The following is a 27,643-nucleotide window of genomic DNA, read 5'->3' as shown; positions in this document are numbered from 1 at the left end:
AATATGTGTATGTATATGTACATATGAATATGCATACATATATATGTATATTCACCCCACCTCCTGGGTTAGAAGGAGGTACATATCTTCCCTCTAAAAAGACATAAACACATACACACTGGTTTTATTTTTAAAATCCAGTGTTACTCTCTGGCAGCCAGTGAATGATGACAGCCTGGGAGGAATATGTCCTCAGTACAATAGAGCTAGACAGTGACTGATCCACATAACACTACGAAGCCATCGCCATCATGAAAACCTGGCAGAAAGAAAATGCCTACAACCTACATAATTTGAAAAAGAAATGAATATGAAATATAATACCTGATACACTCTTGACGTCCAAAGGTGGGCAAGGGAGACTCCCTAGAGGGAGCCCGGCTCCCACTAAAATGAACCACACATGATGAGGATTCCCGTAGCTGCAACCAGACTTGGTGGGGTCTGAAGTCTTGAGAAGTGCTTAATCCAATTCTGTTCTTGTTCCGTGCACGATGGTAATGGAACATTGTGCCTCACAGGAAATGGGAGACTCCTGGCAAATTATGCAGCTCTAGTGTCACAGATAGAAGGGACTATTTGTGAACTGCATTTTGTAATGGCCCTAGAAACCTAAAAGTGTGATTGAAGATTCTTTGTCAAAAATTTCCTTTGACGTCAACTTGAGTAGTCATGTATACAGAAGACCAGAGTTTTCTGAATCTTAGAATAAGAACATGGAGATCTACGTGTGCATCATCTCTGTGAGACGCTGGAGGAAATAAAGGCACATGATGATCCTGAGGACACTTAAAATGTAGTCAGATGGTATTTTTCATTATACTAACACATAGATTTTTAATATATGGGTGACGTGATGTCTAGGCGTCCCTATAGAAATACAAAAACAGTTCCCTTCTCATTTTGAATTCTAAATACTATGGCCTCAAGTCCACAATCGATTCAATACAAAAAACTTCTCAAAGTCAAAATAAGAAAAACAAAGGGTTAGATGAAGAGACATGTTTAAATAAAAAATGCACCAAAGAACATTGAGAGGTGTGTCCCCGGGACGCCCAAGGTCCCTGGAAAGTCATAGAGCTACCTTCCTTTTTTATTTTTATTTTTTGAAAGTCATTTTCATTAATTTTTTGGTTTGGTTTAGGCGTACCAAATACAAATCCTTTACCAGGAAAGGAAAAGTTCTCATCTCCTTGGAAGACGTTTTAAAAATCCAATTCCAAAGAGCAAAGCGATTTTTGAGAAATGTTGATTATAAGTCAACATGCAACCAGAAAGCTAGGTGCCTAGGGTTAATTTGTAGGGCAAGTGAGAAGCTGGAGGGAGCCCTGGTGGCAAGGCCGGGTCGTCTTCCCGCAGCCAGGCAGCAGGGGGCCCCCCCGCTTCTCGCTCCGGACTCCGGGATCCCCGCTCCGGGCGCCTCCAGGACGCTCCCCGCCCAAGGTCAAACTCCGCAGCCGCGTGCGTGCGGGCCCGGGTGGCCGGGTGGCCGGTTGACGCTGGGAAGCAGAGCCGCGCTGTGAGGGCTGTGCGGGCTGTGCGGGCTGTGCGGGCGGGTGGCTAGGTCTGTGCTCACAATGGGGCTGGGGGTAGGGGTGCGGGCCCCGGAGGCAGCGCCGCGCCGGGACCAGCTGAAGAGCGCGCAGCTGCTGCAGCGGATCGGACGCAGAAGCGGAGAGCTGCCGGAGGGCGCCCCGCCCCAAGCAAGGAGCGGGGGCCCGGAGCACCGAGGCCTCCGCCTGTCACCTCTGCTTGTCACCTCCGTCCGCCACCTCCACCGTCTCCTCCCCTTGCTCAGGTCCACTCGGTCCCTCCCCTGGGCCGCCCAGAACACCAAGTTGGCGGGAGCCTATAAAAGCTGGACCGTGCGACCGGGACACATACTGCAGGACCGCTAGACAGACGACAACTGCTTCTCTGCCCCAATCACCAGCGTGACCATGTCCCACCACTGGGGATACGACAAGAGCAACGGTGAGTGCAGAGGCCGCGCGCTCCGGGCTGCGCGCTCCCGGTCTGGGCTCAGGCACCTGCCTTGCTCCGCAGATCCCGGAGCGCAGGTTGGATGCCGGGTCCCCGCTCTGGGATGTCCCTGGCGCCCGACTCAGAGCGCTGTCGAGGATCTGATCTCAAACTTGCCTGGCCGGGCACAGGGGCTGGGAGGGATAACCTAACGAAACACCCGAGAACAGTACCTGTGGTGACCACAGCTAGTCACCCAAGGCCAACCGAGGCAGAATCGGGCAAGAGTTATTACTAACATTTTAGTTGTGGGTCGCAAAAAGGTTAAGAGGAGCCCCTTGTCCCTTTCGTATCAGTATCAGTTGTACTATGGCTAGGATTATCAGCGTACTTTGTTGTGGCATCTTCTGGATTCCTTTTGAATCTAATTGCTCTAGCTCTAGAGTTTTCCACTCATCTCTCAACTTCCAGTGTTAGAGGGTCAGTCGTAGATATCTAGATGTCTTCCAGATCAAAGGCCTTGGGTACATGAGGCCAGCTGAGGGAAAAGGAAGGTGCGCCTGGCTTGCGGTTAAAGTGTGTGGGCTTCCCAGCAAAGAAAATTCTAAAGGAGGTGTCAGAGCTTGAGTTTTGGGCTATATGGTTTTTACTGTCACCTAGTGTGGCAGCACGAGGTTCTCGGACCTGTTATGCCTTAGAATCTATATCCCAAACTCAGTCACATGAGGATTTATATCCCCAGGCAGACCACATCGTTGTTTGTCAGTAGCTCTGTCCAGTTTTAGTCACTGAATCTGAATAAAAAGACCTCAAAATTGTTAATGCTTGTCTGACATCTGTTAAGAAATTGATGTATATTGATTCTAATTTTCGTGCTGGCCTTATGAGGTAGACTTGCAATATTATTACCCCACCTTACAAATTAGGGGACAGAGGCACATTGTTTTCATAAATGTTAACTGAGTATCACCTTCGAAATTGGAACTGAGCGAACTGTATCTAGAGCCACCGATGGCTTCCAGTGGCTGGTGTCCCACATGGGTGACCTCACAGCTGTCTTCTCATCTCTAGGACCAGAGAACTGGCACAAGGAGTTCCCCATTGCCAATGGAGACCGACAGTCCCCTGTGGACATTGACACCGGGACTGCTCAGCATGACCCTTCCCTACAGCCTCTGCTCATATGTTACGATAAGGTTGCTTCCAAGAGCATTGTCAACAATGGCCATTCCTTCAACGTTGAGTTTGATGACTCCCAGGACTTTGCAGGTTAGTATTTAGGAAACATCAGGCTTTCTAGCCAGTAGTCATTTTCCGTCCTAATGGAAAATACAGGGACACGGGAGGGAGGTCCCTGCCATGGCCGTTTGTGTCCAGAAACTAAGATGCCACTCTGATTTCTTTCATAGGTCCTAGAAGTAGGTTAATTACTGTGAACTGTCCTCAGGGACTGTATTCTTCCTTGTCAGATTGTCAGATATGTAGGCCATCAGGCAGGGTGGGTATTGAGCAATACAGAAACCAGGGAATTCACGAAACTTTTAAACTTTTACGGTTCTGTTTAAAACATTTGTCCTCCCAGACGATAGCTATTCTCAGTAGGTATGCCTTAATATGTACTGCCTTCAAGTCAGCAGTGCAGAAAGTGATTTTAATCTGAAGATTAAAAAGGTTGACGTTCCCAGTAAACACTACGTCTTTGTCAGTGTCGGCATAGTGTGCATACATAAAGATATCAGAATCTTGTTCAAAAATTTATTCCACAAGTGAAGATTTTTCAGAGTTGTTTGGATATGCTTAGACAGTTACTGAAAAAAAAAATCCAATTACCGTAATTTATTTGTAATAGGGCCTCTTGACACGATGCTGGTGAATGCTTTTCTTTCTTTAGGAAAAGGAGTCCCTGTCCTATTTAGACACAGTGGCTGCCTTTACGGCCTGCTAGTTGATTTAATTGCCAGTGTCCTATTTTCCTGAATGTTTTCCTTTGAAGGTCATTGAATGAAATGGGGCTGTAAACACATTGTTTGCTGGTGGTTTGGAGTAGGGGGTATATTAGAGGAAAAAGACAAAGACAGAGGAAACAGCTTCTATTGCTGTCAGAGTTGGTGCTAATGACCATGCTAAATACCAGCTTGCTATCTAATGTTTAATTAAAGCATTATAATCAGGTTGGCCATCCGTTGAAGAAAGGTGTGTTTATTGGGGGGTGAAGCAATACACATAATGCTACAGACACACATAGAAAAAGACATTCTGCAAAGAACAGGAGAGACTCAAAAAGAAAAAAAAGCCTCTTCTCCAGGGCAGGGGGTTTCAAAGCCTGACAAGTCATTCAGGGTTGGTCAGTTTGAAGGAAGCTAGGACAGTTGATTGGTCCAGAACTGTGTGTGACCAGAGCAGGCTTTGGAACTTGTTGACCGTGCTGCTCCTGGGAGACCGAAGTCCTACAGAGCCTTTGTTTTAAGCTGCCAGGTTTTTGTCTCAAGCCATGAGGGTGACAAAGAAGCTGGCCATCCTGGAAATTGACTACCTTTGCTACCTAGCCGTGCCCCACCTCCCCATCCCTGTCTGCCTAACAGGGAGTCTTTCTCACTCCTAATAATATCACCATCACTAACATCAGTTCAGGGTTCGTAAACTAAGGGTCACGAGGGCAGGTGAGCCAGATTCCTTTCCTGTGTCCTCAGAATCCAGCGTGTATTGAAAATATCTAAAAGAGAAGGATATAGAAATATAGGCTCTGACTGTAACTTTGATACAGGCAAAAAGAAACTGTTCAAGGAACTGGGGCTCTTGATTTGACATCCAAGAAGTCATTGAAATATTGTTGTAAGAATTCTCTGAAAGAGAGTCTGAGGCCCTAGCACTGGAGACAGACAGCATGGGCAAGGGCGGTTTGAAGAGAGGAATGGGGGCTCGGATGGCACAAGTCAGGGTTCCAGAGCTTTTAGAGACTAGGGTAAAGGAGATGGTTTCCTAGCAGGAGACCACAGCTAAGCCCTTGAATTTCCAGGCAGCCTCCAGGGAAGGAAGGGTGTGGGGAACAGGAAGTGTGGCTGCCAATACTTCTTTTGACTTAACTCCCTTCCCTGGTGGGAAATCCTGGATTTGAAAGTCAATTAGCTAGAGATTCACATACAATCAGTTGGGTGACTATCAATATCTGTGAGAAGGAAAGGCTGTCACTTTGGTACTTGTAAAACTTATGTGGTCTTAGAAACTGTAGAAACATGGAGGAGGCTTGGTAATCCACATGATACTTCTGTGAAGGCTTTCCGAGCAAATAAGGTTCATTCAGAGAAATAAAGGGTTTGGGTGTTTTGGAAGAGACTCCAGCAAAGGGCTTTAGGAAGCTCCAGGGGATTAAAGAGAGCACAGGATGTGTGTCTGTGTGCCCTAGATAGCAACAAGGTCTAGGAAAAACAAGGGTCAGCAAAGATTATAGTTCTCCTTTGCCCATCAAAGACTCCTTTGTAATTTGCCTAGTGTCTCCTATCTCTTTCAGTTACTCTGCTTAAACAAGAATCTAGAATGTATTAAAATATTGATATAAAAAAGCCCACTTACAGACTATGTTAAATAGTAATATGTCACATGGAAATATGCTACTTAGATTTTCTTTTGTTTTTTTTTAAAGCTTCTTAGATTCTCAAAGGTTTAACAAATGGAAGTGATACTGTAGTCAGCCCACAACAGGAAGGAGGAAGAAGGAAGGAAGAGACAAAGGGAGAAAGAAACAAGGAAGGCAGGAAGAAGGAAGGAAGAGAGAAAGGGAGGAAGAAGGAAGGAAAGAATGACTTGCTTAGGCTTGTCCTTTGCAACACTACTTTCTAACTAGCAGTGTTTAAAACAAGAATGCAAGTAAAAATCTTCAAATGATAAATATTATCGATCGTCGGTTGTATGTACCGTGTTTTAAAAAGCCAACATAATTTTTCTTTACACTTAAAGTCTAAAAATAATTTATTTTGGACACTTGGTATTTTATTTAGAAAGTTAGCATTTTAACAATGCTTTGTTGAGTTATTTTGTCCATTTGTTTTAGTATTTTTTGAATTTTTCAAATTTTTCTTTTCTGTATTTAAATGTATCATTTACATCTCATGTACTGGAGTGCAGACGCTCACGCACACACACACACACACACACACACACACACACACACACACACACACACACACACACACACACCTGCCCTACTCCCCACCTCAGCACGGAGATCTCGCCTTCTAGAGTTTATCTTGAAGTGAGACCTTGCAATGTGTTCTGAATGTTATCTTACACCCAGGCTTAAGTACCGGGTGTCAGACACTGAGCTAGCTGGGTTTGATGTTGTGTTTATTTACTTGGAGGTAATTCTTTTAAAACAAGGAATTAACAAGTTTTAGACTGGAAGCTCACACTAAAATTGTCAACATTCCTTTAAAGCCAATAATCTTAAATTAATGAAAAATTGCTAATACGTTCTTTTAAAAAGTATTATTAAGAAATAACCTTCTCTGCTTGAGATGTTTTTTTGACAGCTTTTTCTGGTACAAAAGGAGTCAAAGCATTAACCACTCCTAACTTATTAACTCTTGCTGATGCGTTTCCAACTCTCTCTGCTTCATTATAAAGTTAGGGAGGAATTATGAGAGCAATGTCAGAATTCTTGGGTCAGCACCCACTGTTCATCTCAGTTAGCTCTCCTTTTAAAAACTGAAACAGTGCTTATTTGTTTATGTTCCTCCAAGAAGAAAGAAAGAGGCCTAGTGACCCTCATTTGCCTTTGAAGCTGACCATTGTGTGGATAACATAATGGGGCTTTGTACCTGGGTTCTGTTGACTTTCCAGGGACTTAATTTTGAAGCTGTAAACTTACCGTCCACAAGTGATACTAAGCAACCAATGGAGGGTTTCTGTGTGCGGAGTTAGTGATGTCAGAATAATTATTAATACCTAGGACACTGACCAGAGTTTCCTGAACGTTATGAGTAGTGAAACTTACTCCCAAAAGGTGTCAAGCTTAAACCTATGTAATCCCTAAATAGGTTCAGCTAAAACTGCTGTACACTTTTGATTGCTAACTGGTTAGAAGAAACGGAACATGAAGAACCCCTCTCAGATTTGTTTGCATGACTATAGTTCTAGGATTATTGACTGCTGTCAATGCAAAAGTATGCATAATCTAATCAGTAGTAAAGATTGCAAGCATGAATTTTAGATTTGCAGAGTATTTGTAGAGAAAATGTTTTAGCTATTAACATTTTCATCTTATCTGTGGAAAGTATTCATTTGTCTGAAAGGGAATTGCTAAAATTGTAATTTGGGAATTAAGGGAGAATACTTACCCCAACGGTCTTTAGCTTGATGTTCAAATAGATCTTAATTATCAGTAGTGACCAAGAAGAAAAATAGTGAGCAATGGTACATTTTCAGTGATTTTTATATGGGTTTCTAATTTATTTCAGTACTGTAAAAATCTCCTATCTTAATGAAAATACAGCTTAATAATTTAAGTATCCAGTATAAGAAGACATTATTATATAGTGTTACATGGTATTTATATTGTGTTTAACTGATGATAGATTACAAAGTTAAAATTGGGACAAGTTTTGATATGGAATTTAAATTGAAATTTGAAAGTCCTCTTTCTATATCTGCCACCTGGTGGAACATGTTTCTGTGGCACACTGAGAACACGGACTCTGTAGAACGCCTGCCCACCACCAATGCCTGCGTTTTTATAGAGGATAAGCACACAGCCAGTAATTTCTACTACATTGAAAAAATAATTTTGCATGAGAAAAACCGACTTCGTTATAAGCCAAGACAGTTTTAAAATGGTATTTAATAACTCAGAATGAATAAATGTATCTTGGAATATAGTGTAAGCTAAATTTAATCAAAGTGTGGTAATTTTTATTTCTTAGACAAAGTAATACATGTTGCATCTATCTGAGATAAAAGAACTGTATGATTATAGCAATGTTTTCCAAGCATGAAATCAACTCCATGCTCACAATTTTCTGAAACCCAAATTTCTGCTCTCTGTAGCAACTCAGTTCTAAGGATTTAATAACTTTTTTTCTAATTACAATGGCCTTCTAATCTGCATAGCAACAGTTATATTTTTTTTTTTTTTTTTTATTAACTTGAGTATTTCTTATGTACATTTGGCAAACATCCCTTCCCCCCCCCCTTCCTTATGGGTGTTCCCCTCCCCACCTCCCCCATTGCCTCCCCCGACAGTCTAGTTCACTGGGGGTTCAGTCTTAGCAGGACCCAGGGCTTCTCCTTCCACTGGTGCTCTTACTAGGATATTCATTGCTACCTATGAGGTCAGAGTCCAGGGTCAGTCCATGTATAGTCTTTAGGTAGTGGCTTAGTCCCTGGAAGCTCTGGTTGCTTGGCATTGTTGTACATATGGAGTCTCAAGCCCCTTCAAGCTCTTCCAGTTCATTCTCTGATTCCTTCAACGGGCGTCCCGTTCTCAGTTCAGTGGTTTGCTGCTGGCATTCGCCTCTGTATTTGCTGTATTCTGGCTGTGTCTCTCAGGTTCGATCTACATCCGCTCCTGTCGGTCTGCACTTTTTTGCTTCATCCATCTTGTCTAATTGGGTGGCTCTATATGTATGGGCGACATGTGGGGCAGGCTCTGAATGGGTGTTCCTTCAGTCTCTGTTTTAATCTTTGCCTCTCTCTTCCCTGCCAAGGGTATTCTTGTTCCCCTTTTAAAGAAGGAGTGAAGCCTTCACATTTTGATCATCCGTCTTGAGTTTCATTTGTTCTAGGCCACTAGGGTAATTCAAGCATTTGGGCTAATAGCCACTTATCAGTGAGTGCATACCATGTATGTCTTTCTGTGATTGGGTTAGCTCACTCAGAATGATATTTTCCAGTTCCAACCATTTGCCTAAAATTTCTATAAAGTCGTTGTTTTGATAGCTGAGTAATATTCCATTGTGTAGATGTACCACATTTTCTGTATCCATTCCTCTGTTGAAGGGCATCTGGGTTCTTTCCAGCTTCTGGCTATTATAAAAATAAGGCTACGATGAACATAGTGGAGCACGTGTCTTTTTTATATGTTGGGGCATCTTTTGGGTATATGCCCAAGAGAGGTATAGCTGGATCCTCAGGCAGTTCAATGTCCAATTTTCTGAGAAACCTCCAGACTGATTTCCAGAATGGTTGTACCAGTCTGCAACCCCACCAACAATGGAGGAGTGTTCCTCTTTCTCCGCATACTCGCCAGCATTTGCTGTCACCTGAGTTTTTGATCTTAGCCATTCTCACTGGTGTGAGGTGAAATCTCAGGGTTGTTTTGATTTGCATTTCCCTGATGACTAAAGATGTTGAACATTTCTTTAGGTGTTTCTCAGCCATTCGGCATTCCTCAGCTGTGAATTCTTTGTTTAGCTCTGAACCCCATTTTTTAATAGGGTTATTTGTCTCCCCTGCGGTCTAACTTTTTGAGTTCTTTGTATATTTTGGATATAAGGCCTCTATCTGTTGTAGGATTGGTAAAGATCTTTTCCCAATCTGTTGGTTGCCGTTTTGTCCTGACCACAGTGTCCTTTGCCTTACAGAAGCTTTGTAGTTTTATGAGATCCCATTTGTCGATTCTTGATCTTAGAGCATAAGCCATTGGTGTTTTGTTCAGGAAATTTTTTTCCAGTGCCCATGTGTTCCAGATGCTTCCCTAGTTTTTCTTCTATTAGTTTGAGGTGTGTCTGGTTTGATGTGGAGGTCCTTGATCCACTTGGACTTAAGCTTTGTACAGGGTGATAAGCATGGATCGATCTGCATTCTTCTACATGTTGACCTCCAGTTGAACCAGCACCATTTGCTGAAAATGCTATCTTTTTTCCATTGGATGGATTTGGCTCCTTTGTCAAAAATCAAGTGACCATAGGTGTGTGGGTTCATTTCTGGGTCTTCAATTCTATTCCATTGGTCTATCTGTCTGTCTCTGTACCAATACCATGCAGTTTTTATCACAATTGCTCTGTAATACTGCTTGAGTTCAGGGATAGCGATTCCCCCAGAAGTCCTTTTATTGTTGAGCATAGTTTTAGCTATCCTGGGTTTTTTGTTATTCCAGATGAATTTGCAAATTGTTCTGTCTAACTCTTTGAAGAATTGGATTGGTATTTTGATGGGGATTGCATTGAATCTGTAGATCGCTTTTGGCAGAATGGCCATTTTTACTATATTAATCCTGCCAATCCATGAGCATGGGAGATCTTTCCATCTTCTGAGGTCTTCTTCAATTTCTTTCTTCAGAGTCTTGAAGTTCTTGTTGTACAAATCTTTTACTTGCTTGGTTAAAGTCACACCGAGGTACTTTATATTATTTGGGTCTATTATGAAGGGTGTCGTTTCCCTAATTTCTTTCTCGGCTTGCTTCTCTTTTGTGTAGAGGAAGGCTACTGATTTATTTGAGTTAATTTTATACCCAGCCACTTTGCTGAAGTTGTTTATCAGCTTTAGTAGTTCTCTGGTGGAACTTTTGGGATCACTTAAATATACTATCATATCATCTGCAAATAGTGATATTTTGACTTCTTCTTTTCCGATCTGTATCCCCTTGACCTCCTTTTGTTGTCTGATTGCTCTGGCTAGAACTTCAAGAACTATATTGAATAAGTAGGGAGAGAGTGGGCAGCCTTGTCTAGTCCCTGATTTTAGTGGGATTGCTTCAAGTTTCTCTCCATTTAGTTTAATGTTAGCCACTGGTTTGCTGTATATGGCTTTTACTATGTTTAGGTATGGGCCTTGGATTCCTATTCTTTCCAGGACTTTTTATCATGAAGGGTGTTGAATTTTGTCAAATGCTTTTCAGCATCTAATGAAATGATCATGTGGTTTTGTTCTTTCAGTTTGTTTATATAATGGATTCGTTGATGGTTTTCCAGATATTAAACCATCCCTGCATGCCTGGGATGAAGCCTACTTGATCATGGTGGATGATTGTTTTGATGTGCTCTTGGATTCGGTTTGCCAGAATTTTGTTGAGTATTTTTGCGTCGATGTTCATAAGGGAAATTGGTCTGAAGTTCTCTTTCTTTGTTGGGTCTTTGTGTGGTTTAGGTATAAGAGTAATTGTGGCTTCATAGAAGGAGTTCGGTAGTGCTCCATCTGTTTCAATTTTGTGGAATAGTTTGGATAATATTGGTATGAGGTCTTCTATGAAGGTCTGATAGAATTCTGCACTAAACCCGTCTGGACCTGGGCTCTTTTTGGTTGGGAGTCCTTTAATGACTGCTTCTATTTCCTTAGGAGTTATGGGGTTGTTTAACTGGTTTATCTGTTCCTGATTTAACTTCGGTACCTGGTATCTGTCTAGGAAATTGTCCATTTCCTGCAGTTTTTCAAGTTTTGTTGAGTATAGGCTTTTATAGTAAGATCTGATGATATTTTGAATTTCCTCTGAATCTGTAGTTATGTCTCCCTTTTCATTTCTGATTTTGTTAATTTGGACACACTCTCTGTGTCCTCTCGTTAGTCTGGCTAAGGGTTTATCTATCTTGTTGATTTTCTCAAAGAACCAACTTTTGGTTCTGTTGATTCTTTCTATGGTCCTTTTTGTTTCTACTTGGTTGATTTCGGCTCTGAGTTTGATTATTTCCTGCCTTCTACTCCTCCTGGGTGTATTTGCTTCTTTTTGTTCTAGAGCTTTTAGGTGTGCTGTCAAGCTGCTGACATATGCTCTTTCCTGTTTCTTTCTGCAGGCACTCAGCGCTATGAGTTTTCCTCTTAGCACAGCTTTCATCGTGTCCCATAAGTTTGGGTATGTTGTACCTTCATTTTCATTAAATTCTAAGAAGTTTTTAATTTCTTTCTTTATTTCTTCCTTGACCAGGTTATCATTGAGTAGAGCATTGTTCAATTTCCACGTATATGTGGGCATTCTTCCTTTATTGTTATTGAAGACCAGCTTTGGGCCATTGGTGGTCCGATAGCACGCATGGGATTATTTCTATCTTTCTGTACCTGTTGAGGCCCGTTTTTTGACCAATTATATGGTCAATTTTGGAGAAAGTACCATGAGGAGCTGAGAAGAAGGTATATCCTTTGTATTAGGGTAGAACGCGTTCTATAAATATCCGTTAAGTCCATTTGGCTCATGACTTCTCTTAGTCTGTCACGTCTCTGTTTAATTTCTGTTTCCATGATCTGTCCATTGATGAGGTGGGGTGTTGAAGTCTCCTACTATTATTATTGTGTGAGGTGCAATGTGTGTTTTGAGCTTTAGTAAGGTTTCTTTTACGTATGTAGGTGCCCTTGTATTTGGGGCATAGATATTTAGGATTGAGAGTTCATCTTGGTGGATTTTTCCTTTGATAAATATAAAGTGTCCTTCCTTATCTTTTTTGATGACTTTTAGTTGAAAATTGACTTTATTTGATATTAGAATGGCTACTCCAGCTTGCTTCTTCCGACCATTTGCCTGGAAAGTTGTTTTCCAGCCTTTCACTCTGAGGTAGTGTCTGTCTTTGTCTCTGAGGTGTGTTTCCTGTAGGCAGCAGAATGCAGGGTCCTCGTTCCGTATCCAGTTTGTTAATCTATGTCTTTTTATTGGGGAGTTGAGGCCATTGATGTTGAGAGATATTAAGGAATAGTGATTATTGCTTCCTGTTATATTAATACGTGGATGTGTTATGTTTGTGTGCTTTTCTTCTCTTTGTTTTGTTGCCAAAACGATTAGTTTCTTGCCTCTTCTTGGGTATAGCTTGCCTCCTTATGTTGGGCTTTACCATTTATTATCCTTTGTAGTGCTGGATTTGTGGAAAGATATTGTGTAAATTTGGTTTTGTCATGGAATATCTTGGTTTCTCCATCTATGTTGATTGAGAGTTTTGCAGGGTACAGTAACCTGGGCTGGCATTTGTGTTCTCTTAGGGTCTGTATGACATCAGTCCAGGATCTTCTGGCCTTCATAGTTTCTGGGGAAAAGTCTGGTGTGATTCTGATAGGTCTGCCTTTATATGTTACTTGACCTTTTTCCCTTACTGCTTTTAATATTCTTTCCTTATTTTGTGCGTTTGGTGTTTTGACTATTATGTGACGGGAGGTGTTTCTTTTCTGGTTAATCTATTTGGAGTTCTGTAGGCTTCTTGTATGCCTATGGGTATCTCTTTTTTTTTTTAGGTTAGGGAAGTTTTTCTTCTATGATTTTGTTGAAGATATGTACTGGTCCTTTGAGCTGGGAGTCTTCACTCTCTTCTATACCTATTATCCTTAGGTTTGATCTTCTCATTGAGTCCTGGATTTCCTGTATGTTTTGGACCAGTAGCTTTTTCCGCTTTACATTATCTTTGACAGTTGAGTCAATGATTTCTATGGAATCTTCTGCTCCTGAGATTCTCTCTTCCATCTCTTGTATTCTGTTGGTAAAGCTTGTATCTACAGCTCCTTGTCTCTTCTTTTGGTTTTCTATATCAGGGTTGTTTCCATGTGTTCTTTCTTGATTGCTTCTATTTCCATTTTTTAATTCCTTCCACTGTTTGATTGTGTTTTCCTTTAATTCTTTCAGGGATTTTTGTGTCTCCTCTGTATGGGCTTCTACTTGTTTATTTATGTTTTCCTGGAATTCTTTCATGCATTTTTGCGATTCCTCTCTGTAGGCTTCTACTTGTTCTCTAAGGGAGTTCATCATGTCTTTCTTGAAGTTCTCCAGCATCATGATCAAATATGATTTTGAATCTAGATCTTGCTTTTCTGGTGTGTTTGGATATTCCATGTTTGTTTTGATGGGAGAATTGGGCTCCGATGGTGCCATGTAGTCTTGGTTTCTGTTGCTTGGGTTCCTGCGCTTGCCTCTCGCCATCAAATTATCTCTAGTGTTACTTTGTTCTGCTATTTCTGACAGTGGCTAAACTGTCCTATAGGCCTGTGTGTCAGGAGTGCTGTAGACCTGTTTTCCTCTCTTTCAGTCAGTTATGGGGACAGAGTGATCTGCTTTTGGGAGTGTAGTTTTTCCTTTCTACAGGTCTTCAGCTGTTCCTGTGGACCTGTGCCTTGAGTTCACCAGGCAAGTCACTTGCAGCAGATAAGTTAGTCTTACCTGTGGCCCCGAGGCTCGAGTTCGCTCGCGGCACTCCTGCCCACCGGCATCTCCGCGTCTGCAGCGACCGAGAAGATCTGCGCCGCCTCTTCCGGGAGCCTCCGTGCACCAGGGTTCCAGATGGCCTCCGGTGTTTTCCTCCGGTCTGTTTCCTTCAGGATCCGGCGGTGTCTCAGGCAGGGCTCCTGCTGCTCCTGGGCCTCCCCACAGGAACCCAGAGGCCTTGTACAGTTTCCTCTTGGGTCAGGGGATGTGGGCAGGGGTGGGCAGTGTTGGTGGTCTCTTCCGCTCTGCAGCCTCAGGAGTGCCCACCGACCAGGCAGTAAGGTATCTCTCCCACGTGTTCTGGGAGCAGAGAGCTGCTGCGGGCCGGGATCCGCGGGTGTGGGACTTCCGGTAAACACAGGACGTGCCTGGTCCTAGAGGGATTCTGCCTCTGTTGTCCCGATTCCACCAGGCAAGTCACTTGCAGCAGATAAGTTAGTCTTACCTGTGGTCCCAAGGCTCAAGTTTGCTCTCGGGGTTCTGCCCACAGGCTCTCCGCGGTGGCAGCGACCGGGAAGATCTGCGCCGCCTCTTCCGGGAGCCTCCGTGCACCAGGGTTCCAGATGGCCTCCGGTGTTTTCCTCAACAGTTATATTTTAATGTGAGCTAAGACAGCTGTCTAGTGTTAAAAATTACCGCGGGGTATGTTAGATCATTGAATCGTTTCTTTTGGTGCTCACAAATAAAATAAAGGTATATGTGGACTCAAAACATATCTGTGCTTAAAATATCTGCTAAAACAATCGAAAGACGGTGGAACTTCAAGGTCTGAAAGGAGGGAAAAAGAACTAGTGGGACTGTTTGTTTACTTGACAATGTGAGACGCTAGTTTGATTCTCTTCTCCGGAAAAGCAGATACTCTTACACTGGTGATGTCTGATGCTTAGGGTAGGTTCACTGAACTGGATTTGCCCCATGGCAGAGCTAATGACTCTTTACATGGCATTTTCTGTATATGATCAGTCAATTGGTCGTGAGCTTTGAGGCAGTAACATAAAGAATTTTTTTCCCTAGTACTAAGTTGCTTTATAAAGATGATTTCATTGTTACGCAGGTATTATTAAGAAAATTGTTCTTTCGCTTCTGAAAAAAAGAAACAAACAAAACTCCAAATAAACTAGTATAGGAAGCTGGCCTTAATTTTTTTCTTTGCTGGCTCATCAGATAAACACAGATAGTAGCTCCTGCTCTTTAAGGGACTTGTTCTCTGTATAGTATATACAAGATCATATTTCTTCATGTATGTGTAATATGATACCATTTATGATTCATTCTTCTTGTTTCCTCTTGGCTTGTTGGAAGAGTCTGCATCCAGTGATTGTATAGGTGCTGTGGAAAGGCCACACTGCATGTCTCAGCCAGATTTCATCCTTTACTTTGAATAGATGAATAGGCCATGCTACTGACTAAACATATTTGAGTGAAATGAAGCAAATAAAGTTTATTGTAGAGACTCTGTCTTATGTTTTACAAAGCCACCATGGAGTTAAGCTCATTGTTTTATAGAACTATAGTCTAAGGACAAAAAAAAATGTACCCAAGTAAGAGATGCTTTACTCTCAGTCCTGAGAAAAGAAATGAGCAGAACTGAGTTACTTCTGAGAACATTTGACTATGTTGTTTAAATATCATAGATGCATACGAGTAAGCAAAAGTTTTAGTTGTTTACTTCTATTATAATCCTCTTCCAAGTCATACTGGTCAAGTACCTATGAATGGAGGAATTGAAGCATGTGGCCTCTATGATGATTTAGTAAAGCCTTCCTAATTCCAGGAGAGAGAATCCAGTATAGTTCCTGTACTTAGAATTTTAGTTTGTAGAAGACAAAGCACCTAAAACATACAGATGCTAGAGATGATACAGATGATTATTAGTGAAATAAATAACTGGGTGCACACATTTTACAGGTTAGGAAGGCCTAGAGGTTTGATACAAGTTTTCAGGTGACAGAGCCAGTTAGTATAAGTATAGTTAAATTTATAATATTTACGGTGTTTAACTGGCAGGAAGTCAGGACAATCTTTGGGCCACATAGAAAACAGGTCCTTGGGTTCATAGATTGATCGTTCTACTAGTCCTTTTACTAATTGTAAACCTTCTCTCTCTGGATCTTTATCTATAGGAGACATACCAGTGATAAAGCCCAGCCATGATGGACAAGGCATCCGTCTTCTACCAGCTAGCACATAGGAAAATAAAACAGTTGAAATAGCTTTAGTTGGCACTATATTAAATCTGTCTGGTTTTAATTTCTGTGTGTACGTGTGCGTGAGTGCATGTGTGTATGTTATGTATACAGAGACATTACATGCACGCATTATAATTCTAGTGCTGAAAGAGGGACCCCTCAGTGGCTCCTACAGATTGATCCAGTTTCACTTTCACTGGGGCTCATCTGATGGCCAGGGCTCTGAGCACACCGTGAACAAAAAAAAATATGCTGCAGAGGTAAGATCATTTCTTGTTTACAGGGAAAATCCATTTTTAGTATTAATTTTCAAAGTTTTTTGTAAGTCCATCCCGTACTGAGTAAACAAACTCTCTGTGAAGGATCTTCCATCGTTTCTTAGGTGTTTGTCACCATCCAGTTAAGGCTGTAAGAATAGCATTGAGTTTATTTTATTATAAATTCATAAATAAAATCTGCCTTTTCTAAAAATTCTACATGTCCTTGTCTTAGCAGTGCTCTTGAAGTGATGTGTATAACCAGTATAACCAGTATAGAATTAAATGAAGTTTTGCTTAAAATTATCCACATTTTATCTGTAATAACCTTTACCTATAAAGGAAAGAGTAGTCATTAGGTAAGATCTGGTGGCTTTTATCCTGTGAATCATTTACTGTGGTTTTGTCTCCCATGACTTTAGCTTCACTTGGTTCACTGGAACACCAAATATGGGGATTTTGGAAAAGCTGTGCAGCACCCAGATGGACTGGCTGTTTTGGGTATTTTTTTGAAGGTTAGTTAATTGCCTAAACCCTTGGGTTTTTTTGTTTGTTTGTTTGTTTGTTTTTTGTTTTTTGTTTTGTTTTGTTTTTTTGTTTTGTTTTGTTTTTTGTTTTGTTTTGTTTTGTTTTTGTTAAGGTGATTGACTAGACAGAATGTTTATAACAGGAAGAACATTCTACAAAAAATCGGAGGAAATGCTTCTGGTACTTAAGTATTTTCAGGTTTAATTCTCCCTCCATCATTCTATGCCTTCCTTATGGATATCTGAGAGACATTTTGGGATATGTCACTTAGAAATCAGTTAGATATTAATGTGAAGAATAGACAAGGTTAAACTGAAGACAGCTGATAGGATATAATTTGTTTAAATTGAAACTTCAGTGAAGATTATTACTCTGTTTTTTTGGGATAGACAATGCTAAATTGAAATTGAGTCCTGATGAGGTGGTTCTAACACAGGACTTCATCGCTGGCAAATTTCAGAAACTATGGGATCTGAGTTGAGCTGCCCCTAGCAAGTTGTAAAGGGGAGTGTAGAACACTGTGGGGTGGACATTCGAGTATCTCATGCTGAAATGGAAGCTTCAGAGCTCCTTAAGTCATCCAAAGGCAGCGGAAAGAGAAACGTGATAAAAGTGCTTATGCTTGGGATATAATCCTGAGAAACTGCTAGTGTGGGGCTTCCCAGCACTTGGGCCATGGTTACTAATGATTGAAAAGAAACAGGAGTCAAGAGACTGCTAGAAAGGCCTTGGGGGGTGGGGACAGGGAGAGAGTGTATGTAGTAGGGCAGACAAGAGCGTGAGCTCCTCAAAGGCATCCACTGAGGTAAGATGTTTTTCTTTGAGCTTAGCAGTTGGTGGTGATAGGGTGATAGCAAGCTAATTCAGGGAAATGAATTACAGAGTCAGAAGCTGAGGTGGGTTAAGGATTCAGTGACAGCTGCCAAAACACGTGTTGTCAGTGTTTACAAGCCACAGATGTCTAGGGGTAGATTTTACTTGTTCTTCTTTGAGCAATTTTTGATAGTGTTGGAGGGGTTAGGGGGTTTGTGGTGGGGATACTGGGAAGAGGGATAACATTTGAAACGTAAATACATAAAATAACCAATAAAAACAAAAACAAAAAACCCAAAATTGTTGTGGTACCTGTTGACTCATAAGGCCTTATAACCCCTGCTTTTCTGCAGATTGGACCTGCCTCACAAGGCCTTCAGAAAATCACTGAAGCACTACATTCCATTAAAACAAAGGTAACTCATTCAATATCTTGATTTTAAAAACTCCCTTTGATCAGACTTATTGATGACATAGTATTTGGATGAACAGTTTACTGAAGTAAGAAATTGCTTATATATAATGATTTTTTTTCCTGCGGAGTAGGCTCTAATTCTGGTAAATAGTGTGGTTTATAATGATTTACTATTAGAAGCATACATATGCAAGAACAGAGAACATCAAAGAGGCAGAAAAATCCTCTGAACAAACCACCCTATGATTCATGTAGAAAGTGCTGTGAGAAGCTTGCTGTGTTGTGATCACGATGCTAACTAACCCAAGAGATCTGGAGATGTGTGGGATGGACAAAGGCCTGCTCCATGGAAACTCATATTCCATGACCTGAGTTCATCCATCCTAGACTTAAATCCACTGTGTAGCACTAATGTGCTGAGGCTTTTGAGCATCCACTTGCAATGACTGGTCACATGGCAGGCTGGCTACCCAAGGCTCATCTTCAAGCTGACGTAGCAGCCAGCTTACTAAATGTAAATCTTTACTCTTAAACTTGTGATAGACATCCTGATGTGTCGCTCTTTACAATTTATGTGACTTCTGACAGCAAGGGTAGTGGGAAAGAACTCAGGTTTTGCTATTGTTGTTGTTGTTTTTGTTGTTGTTGTTACAGAGCTGGTCATTGGAAGTTTAACCAAACTCAAGTGAGTATATAGGCAACACAAATTAGATTTGTTTTTGTTTTTTGTTTTATTTCCTCCTTTTCTTTCAGGGAGGTCACAAGAGTGGGCTGTGGACCTGGAAAGATTGGGAAGTGAAATTGACTGGGTTGTATTATATGGAATTCCAAAACAAGCAATAAAAATATTGTGTTGAATACTAAAAAAAAAAAAAAAAAAAAAAAAAAAAGTAAATCTTTGCATCTATCATTCCTCTCATTGAATCACATGTGATAACCCTGATGCATTTTCCTTATGGTCCTATTCTCGCTCCTGATTGCTAATTATCTTTAGTTCCCTTTATTTATTCTCATCTTACACTGCTTCGTCTCACAATGGCCTTCTAAAGAAAACACTGGTGTGAAATCTCACATTTCCACCCACAGTTACTGCTTTGAGAGTGCCGTGTCCAGAGCTGAACAGTGTGCTTTAATTCTAATGGATCTGTGGAATGTCATTGCAAAATTATCACCTTATTGTCAAAGATCCTATATTTCTGTTATTGCAACCTAATTATATTTACCATTTTAGTGGTAACAATATGGCTTAAGATGCCAGATGTAATCAGTTAAGGGCACTGAAAAACCTAAGGAACTGTTTGGATGGCAAGATGAAACATAATATGTAATTTTTCATGCTCTCGCTTGCCAATCTGTTTCCAAACAAAATGTCTAGTGCTAGTTCTCTTCATTTTGTTTGTCAGTAGACCAGAAACCTCTGCACAAAAGTCCTGCAGTGAGAGGCGACTAGACCTGTGAATGATAATCTTTCCTAGTGCAGATCTAGTGCTGACTGTTTTCCGTGCATTTGGTCTGCAGGGGAAACGTGCAGCCTTTGCTAACTTTGATCCTTGCTCCCTTCTTCCTGGAAACTTGGACTACTGGACATACCCTGGCTCTCTGACCACTCCGCCCCTGCTGGAATGTGTGACCTGGATAGTGCTCAAGGAACCCATTACTGTCAGCAGTGAGCAGGTTGGTTTTCTAGGGAGAGTTTTCTTTCAGTGGAGGCAGAAAAGCTGCTCTTCGCAGTCAGGTCTGGGATTTAATCCTCCTGTGATGTCTCACCCTGTGGCTGGTGTCACAGAGTGCTTGGCAGTTAGTAAAGATTTGCTGGTATTAGTCAACACCTTCGGCAGAACTCAGATAGGTTCCTAATCTGTGAAAGTGTTGGTTATTGTGAGGATTATATGAGGATGATATCTGCTTATTAGCTTGTTCTTTTTTTAACAGACAGGAGGAAATAGAAGCTTTGAAAAATGAGATTTCATGTTGGAAGTTACATAGATGTCAGTGATAAGTCCCAGCCTGCTGCTCACTGACATAAGAATTTAGCTCTCTCTTGTGAATGTGAGATGTACTTCTGAATCCTGACAGTCCTCCTGACGCTCTGAGCATAAAGCCGAAATGTGGGGAATGGACATTTCTTGAGAATGACAAAAGGCAGATCCCAGTAATATAAAAGACAGTTTTCAGTGACAATTAATTGAGTATCTGTGTAACTTAAACCTGGAACTTTTTGGAATCATGAGCATTCGGACCTGTAAAATGCAAGAAAGTTCACATTGCCAGAGTTTATTTCACGGTCTGGAATTTGCTGATAAAAACTGTAAGCACCGGAAAATGGAAGTGCATTCCATGAAGTTCCTTGGGCAGCACCAGGTGTGGCTGGCAACATATTTTCTTTTCTGTGCTCTCTGTTAGAATATTGATGTGTTGATCATAAAATTAATTCATACCTGTTCTTTGAGGAAATCAATATACAATTAGAAACTCACATGTAGTGTAGTCAAAGTGGGCCACAAAACAGTATGTTTGCCTGGTATGTGGCTTGAAAATTAAACCGGGAGTTTTAACAGTTGAGCAAGCAGCATGAAGTAGCACAAGGAAAAGATTAAAATGCCACTTCTTGTTGTAGACGTGGTGCTTGAGATATGGTGCAAAATATCAGCATTCCTTTGATGTCTTCACTAAGAACGGCTCAGATATTTCAAAGTCTCCTATCAATAGCTCCTTTGATAGGTAGACTTATTGTCTGTACACACTCTAGACCAAATACACATAGAGAGCTATGGGAAATGAACTTGCCCTTTATCTTAGAAAATAGTGTGAAACTACACATATGAATTGCGTGTTATGGTGCACAGGATCTGAAGGTCTTCTGTATAGCTCACAGTCACAGCTCTGGTTCTTCTTTTGAGATTCTGTTTGTTTTGCTATGCTTCTTGGCTCTGTTCAACCTAGGTGGTTGAAAATACTCTTGAGTGTCACATCCAGGCACTCCCACCTCTGAGGCACCTTCCACTGATTCCCCAGGAACACAGAAGCCTTGTTTTAAAGATCAGCGATGCTCAACAAATCTTCCCCTCATGCTGACTAGCATTTTGCTCCTTGCCCATTTCTAAGTCAGATTTCAGCAAGAGACAGTGTTAGCATGAAAAATTAAAACTTATTGCAGTTACGTATTGTGATGCACTTTGTCTTCTCTGGGACAGAAAACTGATATTAGTTTAAGAGAAAGTATGAGTGGTAGGAGTGGTTGGTTGATATACAGGATAAACAATCTGTTGTATTCTGATACCTTACTTTTCTATACACAGCCTTGTCTCTGATCCTAAACTGATGAGTCATGTTATTGACATTTGAATATAATGTGAGTCATGGAAAGGGACCATAATGGAGATATCTATATCAACTGATCAAAATGTTTTAGGACTGGGAAGTGGCTCAGTCAATCTTCAAAGTACTTATCTTAGAAATACTAGGACATGGGTTCAAACTCCAGAGATCATGTGACAACACTGGGTATATTCATGTTAATTTGTAATCCCAATGTTAGGAGAGTGAGGACTGATGGATTCTTAGAGCCCACAAGCTAGCCAGCCTCCCCTAGGCAAGCTCTAGGCCAATGAAAGACCTTCTCTGAAAAAGCAAATGGCCCCAGCACTTACTGAACAATATTTGAGGCTGATCACTGGCTTCCAAGCGCATGTGCACCCACATGTGCACATATATCCACAAACACATGAGCACACACACACACACACACACACACACAGAGACAGAGACAGACACAGACACAGACACAGACACAGAGACAGAGAGAGAGACAGAAAGAGAGAGAGAGATCCGTTGAGTGTTACAGCAGAACTTTTCACATTTGAATCTGCCCATGTCTATGTTGAGCCAGGACACCAGAACTGGCTCAAAGGAAAATAAAACACAGCCAGTTCATGGGTTCAGCTGTCTCAGAACCCCAATGCAACCTGAAGGTCTAAATGTCTAAGTGTGAGATCAGTATTTCATTCTTCCTGGGAGCAGGAAAGCCTGCTCCTTTACCCAACCCAACACTTGATGTACTTTGTCTTCTCTGGGATAGAAAACAAAACCTTAATATGTATTTAAAATTATACATTGCTTTACATGTCATAGGTATTTACAGATTTTTATTCAACTTAAAAGGAAAGCAAGAAAAGCAAGCTCATGAAAATTTTTATTTAAAGAAAGACCTAAGTGGCTTTCTATATTCTACGTAAACAGATTTCTCATGTAGGGGTTGTATTTAGCTGGTAATTTTTTTTAAATTTTCATTTCTTTTTCTTTTCCTTTCTTGTCTGCCTTTGCCTCCCAAGTGCTGGGATCAAAGGTGTGCACCACCACCATCCAGTTTTGGAGGCTGAATTTAAATTGAAACTTAATTTTTTAAAACTCTATTTATTTAATTTTTTAAAACTTTATTTATTTGTATATGAATACACTGTTGCTGACTTCAGACACACCAGAAGAGGGTATCGGATCCTGTTACAGATGGTTGTGAGTCACCATGTCGTTGCTGGGAATTGAATTCAGGACCTCTGGAAGAGCAGGCAGTGCTCTTAACTGCTGAGCCATCTCTCCAGCCTGAAACTAACTTTGTAAAATTACATTATGTTTTTAGATGTCTCATTTCCGTAAACTGAACTTCAATGCAGAGGGGGAGGCTGAAGAACTGATGGTGGACAACTGGCGTCCAGCTCAGCCGCTGAAGAACAGAAAGATCAAGGCGTCCTTTAAATAAAATGACCCTGCAACTGGGGTCCAAAAAGCACAAGTGTGGCTGCCTCTCTGTAGCTAAGCACAGTTCCGCCTTGGTGATTCAGATCCCGACTTTGCATCTGGTATTGTAGGCCGTTTACCTCTCACCCATTGTGCTTACTAATAAAATGTGAAAAGGAAGACCCAGGTGTCTCATGTGGTGGTAGCATGGTGGCAGGCTGGTGGTTGACTTAGGGCATCCTTTCTCAGCCACAACAATGCAATGCAAAGAACAGATATGACCTCTTGCTTCACTTCACAGCCATAGAATAATGAGTACTCAGGCCTGTTTATTAAAATGCTATTTTTAAAACCATATAAGGTAGAATGATTGATTACAAATCCACATCATGAGACAAACTGAGGTAATTTAGGCAAATCAGGTAAAACAGTCATAGTTTTATGGTTATAAATTAGATGAATGTTCACTATTCCAAGATCTTATATTAAAGAAAAACTTTTAAAAAGCTTATATATTTGTAGCAAAGTTATTCTTAAATATGAATTATGTTGTAACTTAGTGACTTTTGATTTCTAGAGGTGTAAATGAAGATGTAAAAATTGATATAGTTGTGATACAGAGTATATTTCCCTTCAGATAACATACCATAACCTAATGGATAATGTATTTTAGATATATTCTCTAATAAAATTCAGAACTCTATTTTGGGTTCCTTATTGTCTGCGCCACAGGGACAGAAATGGGTGAACAAATGACTGCCTACAGGGTTCATATCAATTCATTATATATAGTCAGCCATTACAATTGAAGCAAATCCCCGAGCACTGGTGTGATCCTTTGAGAGTCCTATGAAACTCGTCCAGAGAGTCAGAACTGATGGTGCCACAAAGGGAGAAGCTTCTTCCCTCAAATGCACCCCCATAACATTTTCCCTTCTCACATGCCCAAAGTCATGGGAGAGAGATCAACTAACCATAGACTCAAGATCTCTGCAATTGGGAGCCAAGCAAACGTTTCTTCTTTGAAAGTTGCATGTCAGACATTTTGTTGTATATAAGGCTAATTACCATGCAGCTTCATTGCTTTTTATTAAGTAAGCTGTTCATTTTATAGAGCAAGACAAAAGTGAGCTGATGGTTCTGGAAGTGAAAAATCCATTTTTCACAAATAGAAAACTACACAATTTCCTTTCTAGACCCTGCCATGCTGGCTCTGGCTGCAAATTGCTCCTCCTGTTCACGATTAAGGGATTTTCTATAGAGCCTCAGGGTGTGACATCAGTAAGTAAGGACTTACCTCAGACATTAGAGAAGACTAGGAAGGATTGGTAGTAGAAGGCATTTTTCTTGTCAGAGGCTCAAGATTACATATGAAAAAAGTTTTACACAGTTCAGGCAGCCTCGCTCACTGTAGGCAAGGCCAGAGATGTTGAGTTTCCCATCCACATCTATCTTTGATAAAAAGGTTGCTTCTTGGAGAAGATATGGATCCCAGTTCTTAGTACATAGTTTTGGATTGTTTGACAGAAAGCACTGCCTTCCAAGAAAGACTGTCTAGTCTTTTCCATAGTCACTGGATCTCTCTTCGTCTCCCACATTCCCAGTTCCTAAAAGCTTTGAAGTCTGTATGCATTATGACCCAAAGTCAACCTTCAGAAACGTCATTTGTGCCACAGACCTAAACACCGGATACATGGAGAATGCCAAACAATTGTATACACACGCACACAAACACACACACACACACACACACACACACACACACACACACACACAGTGTGCTGGCAAAATATACGTTCGTTGACATGTAAGATTTTATATAGTATATGATCTATTGGTGACAACTGGTTTTTTCAAGGTACAATGTAGTATGATTTACTGTTGTGTCCATAACCCTTCCTAGTCATATTCTACAAACAGAATGTGTATTTTAAAACAGAGCAGTATGGGCCAGAGATATCAGAAAGTAGTATTCATTTACCCCACCCATGCGCAATTATTTTTGGTCCAAATTTCACTCGCCAACAGCCTCTTTTCTCCTCAAGATCTCTGAATCTACCTTTAATATCATACTTAGAGCTTTGTCTTGGTCTCATTTTTATCTACTTGTAAACACAAAGCCATTTTTTTTACTTCCACCTCTAGCTACATCTCATCTATGTATACAACTATGTGTACTCAAACTTACATGCTATTGCACACTTATATCGTGCAAGAGCACATGCATACATATACACATGTGTATGTAGAGTCCATCATCAATGCAAGCTATGGAAGTTCTTATGCTTTCAAATCAAGACTATTCATCATGATGATAGCTAGAGAGTTATAACTATTTTTCTTGTTATTGATGATTTAAAATTATTTTCCTATACATCTATGATTTGTCATATACCAAATACAATGAAATAAAAATTATTCAATTTTAGAGATAAAGCTTTGTTGCCATAGAATTAGTGTTCATATTCTCTCCATTGTACCTCCTACAGGGTGACAGTCCCATGTGTCGTGCTCCAATTGTATCAAATCATTACACCCAACCCATTTCTAAGCAGCTGGCTTTAGCCACCAAAATAAAATACCAAGCTTGTCTGAACATCTTGACAAAGGAGATTTGAGAATATGACCAGACTAAGCCCAGAAGAAAAATATTCAAATAGATACCTCAAGGATTGTTGAGTACATAGATTTTTTTAGAGAATTTATTTTTGAAATTATAATTATATTATTTCTCCCATCCCTTACCTCTTTCCAAATCCTTCCATCCATACCCCCTTTTACTCTCTTTCAAAATTGTGGTCTCTTTTAATTGTTTTGTGTGTGTGTGTGTGTGTGTCTGTGTGTGTGTGTGTGTGTGTGTGTGTGTGTGTCTGTGTGTGTCTGTGTGTGTATAAGTATGTATGTGTGTATGTATTTCTAAATACATAAATATAACCTTTTCAGTCTCTATAATGTTACCTGTAGATCCTTAAGTGAGGTTCACATGAGCTTTTACCTGTCTGACCTGTGTGTGTCAGTTTTTATGAGATTGGTTCGGACAGGCTGCAATGCTGGGATCCTGGGCTCTATGATTACTTACTGTGTGACTAGAAAAGATATTAGACTGTCTGGGGCTTCAGTTTGTCCACCCCCTAAGGGAATGTAGTAAGGAATTTTCATGAAAGTTGGCTTGAGGATGTAAAAAGGCAATCTGAGTAAAACTCTTAATTGTATTTTATCGTTTGATTCACTGTACATTCTGATTGAAGCCCCCCTCCGTCATCTCCTCCCAGTCCTACTCTTGTACCCCTCTCCTATTCCTCCATCTCTCTAGTCTCAGATGCCCCCCATGGGTACCTACTCACCTTGAAACATTGAGTCATAGCAGGACTAGGCACAAAATTTGTCCTGCCTACAAGTAGTTCAGGGATAAAACAATGGAACCAAGATGGAGGAAATGGCCAAGCAACAACTGGCCCAACCTGAGACCCATCTCAGGAGAGAGCCAACCCCTGACACTATTAATAATACTCTGCTATGCTTGTAAACAGGAGCCTACCATAACTGTCTTCCGAGAGGTTTCATCCAGCAGCTGAGTAAAACTCTTAAATCACGTCTTTTTCACAGGAAGTGATCAGTTAAATGCATTAATGTTTGAAGCAAATTCATTGACTCATGATGTAGGAAGTAGATTTTTTTTCCAGGCTTTTGGAAATGAATAACCAAATAAGGAAATACATAGCTGATTTTACCATCCAACAGACCTTGACATGTGGTGAGCCTGTGGAATGCCTGATGCCTCTGGGAATAACTTGGGGGAAAATTCACAACGACAACTCCTAACTCCAAGAGATACATTATTCATTAACTATCTGGCAGTCCCTGACATAAGATTGTTAAGACAGAAGAGTCTATCTCTCTCAGTGTGAACATAAGCATGTTTGTCAAGATGTTTAACTTGGATTCATTTCTTTCTTTCTTTCTTTCTCCTTTTCTTTCTTTCTTTCTTTCTTTCTTTCTTTCTTTCTTTCTTTCTTTCTTTCTTTCTCCTTTTCTTTCTTTCTTTCTTTCTTTCTTTTTCTTTCTTTCTTTTGCTTAATGTTTTAGTTGGTTTTGACGAGTAATTGCAAAATAGTCAAAAAAGCCTTTTGTTTACAATGCGTTGTTTTAAATGCCATTGCCTTTATAATAATTAATTTTACATCTAACATTTAAATTTTAATTTTTATAATCATGTCTATGCTTACATGAGTTTATGTACACCACATACATGTGGGCATTTTGTCCTCTTGGAACTGGACTTATAAATGGTTGTGACCTGCCATGTAGATTCTAGGAACCAAATCTTGTTCATCTGTAAGAGCTTTTAACTGCTAAATGATCTTTTTGTACATTAATATTTATGTCTTAAGTGTACTTAAAGTGTACCCTAGTATTATATCCAGCTTTGCATACAAATCAGAAAACCATTTATGTTAGTGTTTATATTTTTGATGTTTTCATTCTCCCTAATCGAATATCAGGATGTCTTGTCTGTGAAGATTCTTCACAAATAATTGTTCCAATCTGTGAGATATGTATACATCTATTTTAAAGACACTTCTTGGTCATAATTCAAGGTGATTGCTTGCTGAAATATGGAATCAAGAAACTCAATGTACATAAA

At 40.5% G+C, this 27,643-nt stretch overlaps 1 protein-coding gene across 1 annotated transcript; it reads left to right on the top strand.

The window, feature by feature from the left end:
- Positions 1 to 1,461: 1,461 nt before the first annotated feature.
- Positions 1,462 to 23,701, top strand: Ca2 (carbonic anhydrase 2). The gene is made up of 7 exons (XM_032898702.1): positions 1,462 to 1,974; positions 3,034 to 3,231; positions 16,393 to 16,511; positions 16,931 to 17,023; positions 18,203 to 18,265; positions 19,783 to 19,938; positions 22,901 to 23,701. Exons 1-7 carry the CDS (start codon positions 1,941 to 1,943, stop codon positions 23,018 to 23,020), a joined length of 783 nt encoding a protein of 260 aa, XP_032754593.1. The 5' UTR covers positions 1,462 to 1,940; the 3' UTR covers positions 23,021 to 23,701.
- Positions 23,702 to 27,643: the final 3,942 nt, after the last annotated feature.

Source organism: Rattus rattus, chromosome 3 (assembly GCF_011064425.1).
Source record: "Rattus rattus isolate New Zealand chromosome 3, Rrattus_CSIRO_v1, whole genome shotgun sequence".
NCBI lineage: Eukaryota > Metazoa > Chordata > Mammalia > Rodentia > Muridae > Rattus > Rattus rattus.
Note: the sequence above shows the minus strand (reverse complement) of the source record. Positions and strands in the feature narration are given on the sequence as shown.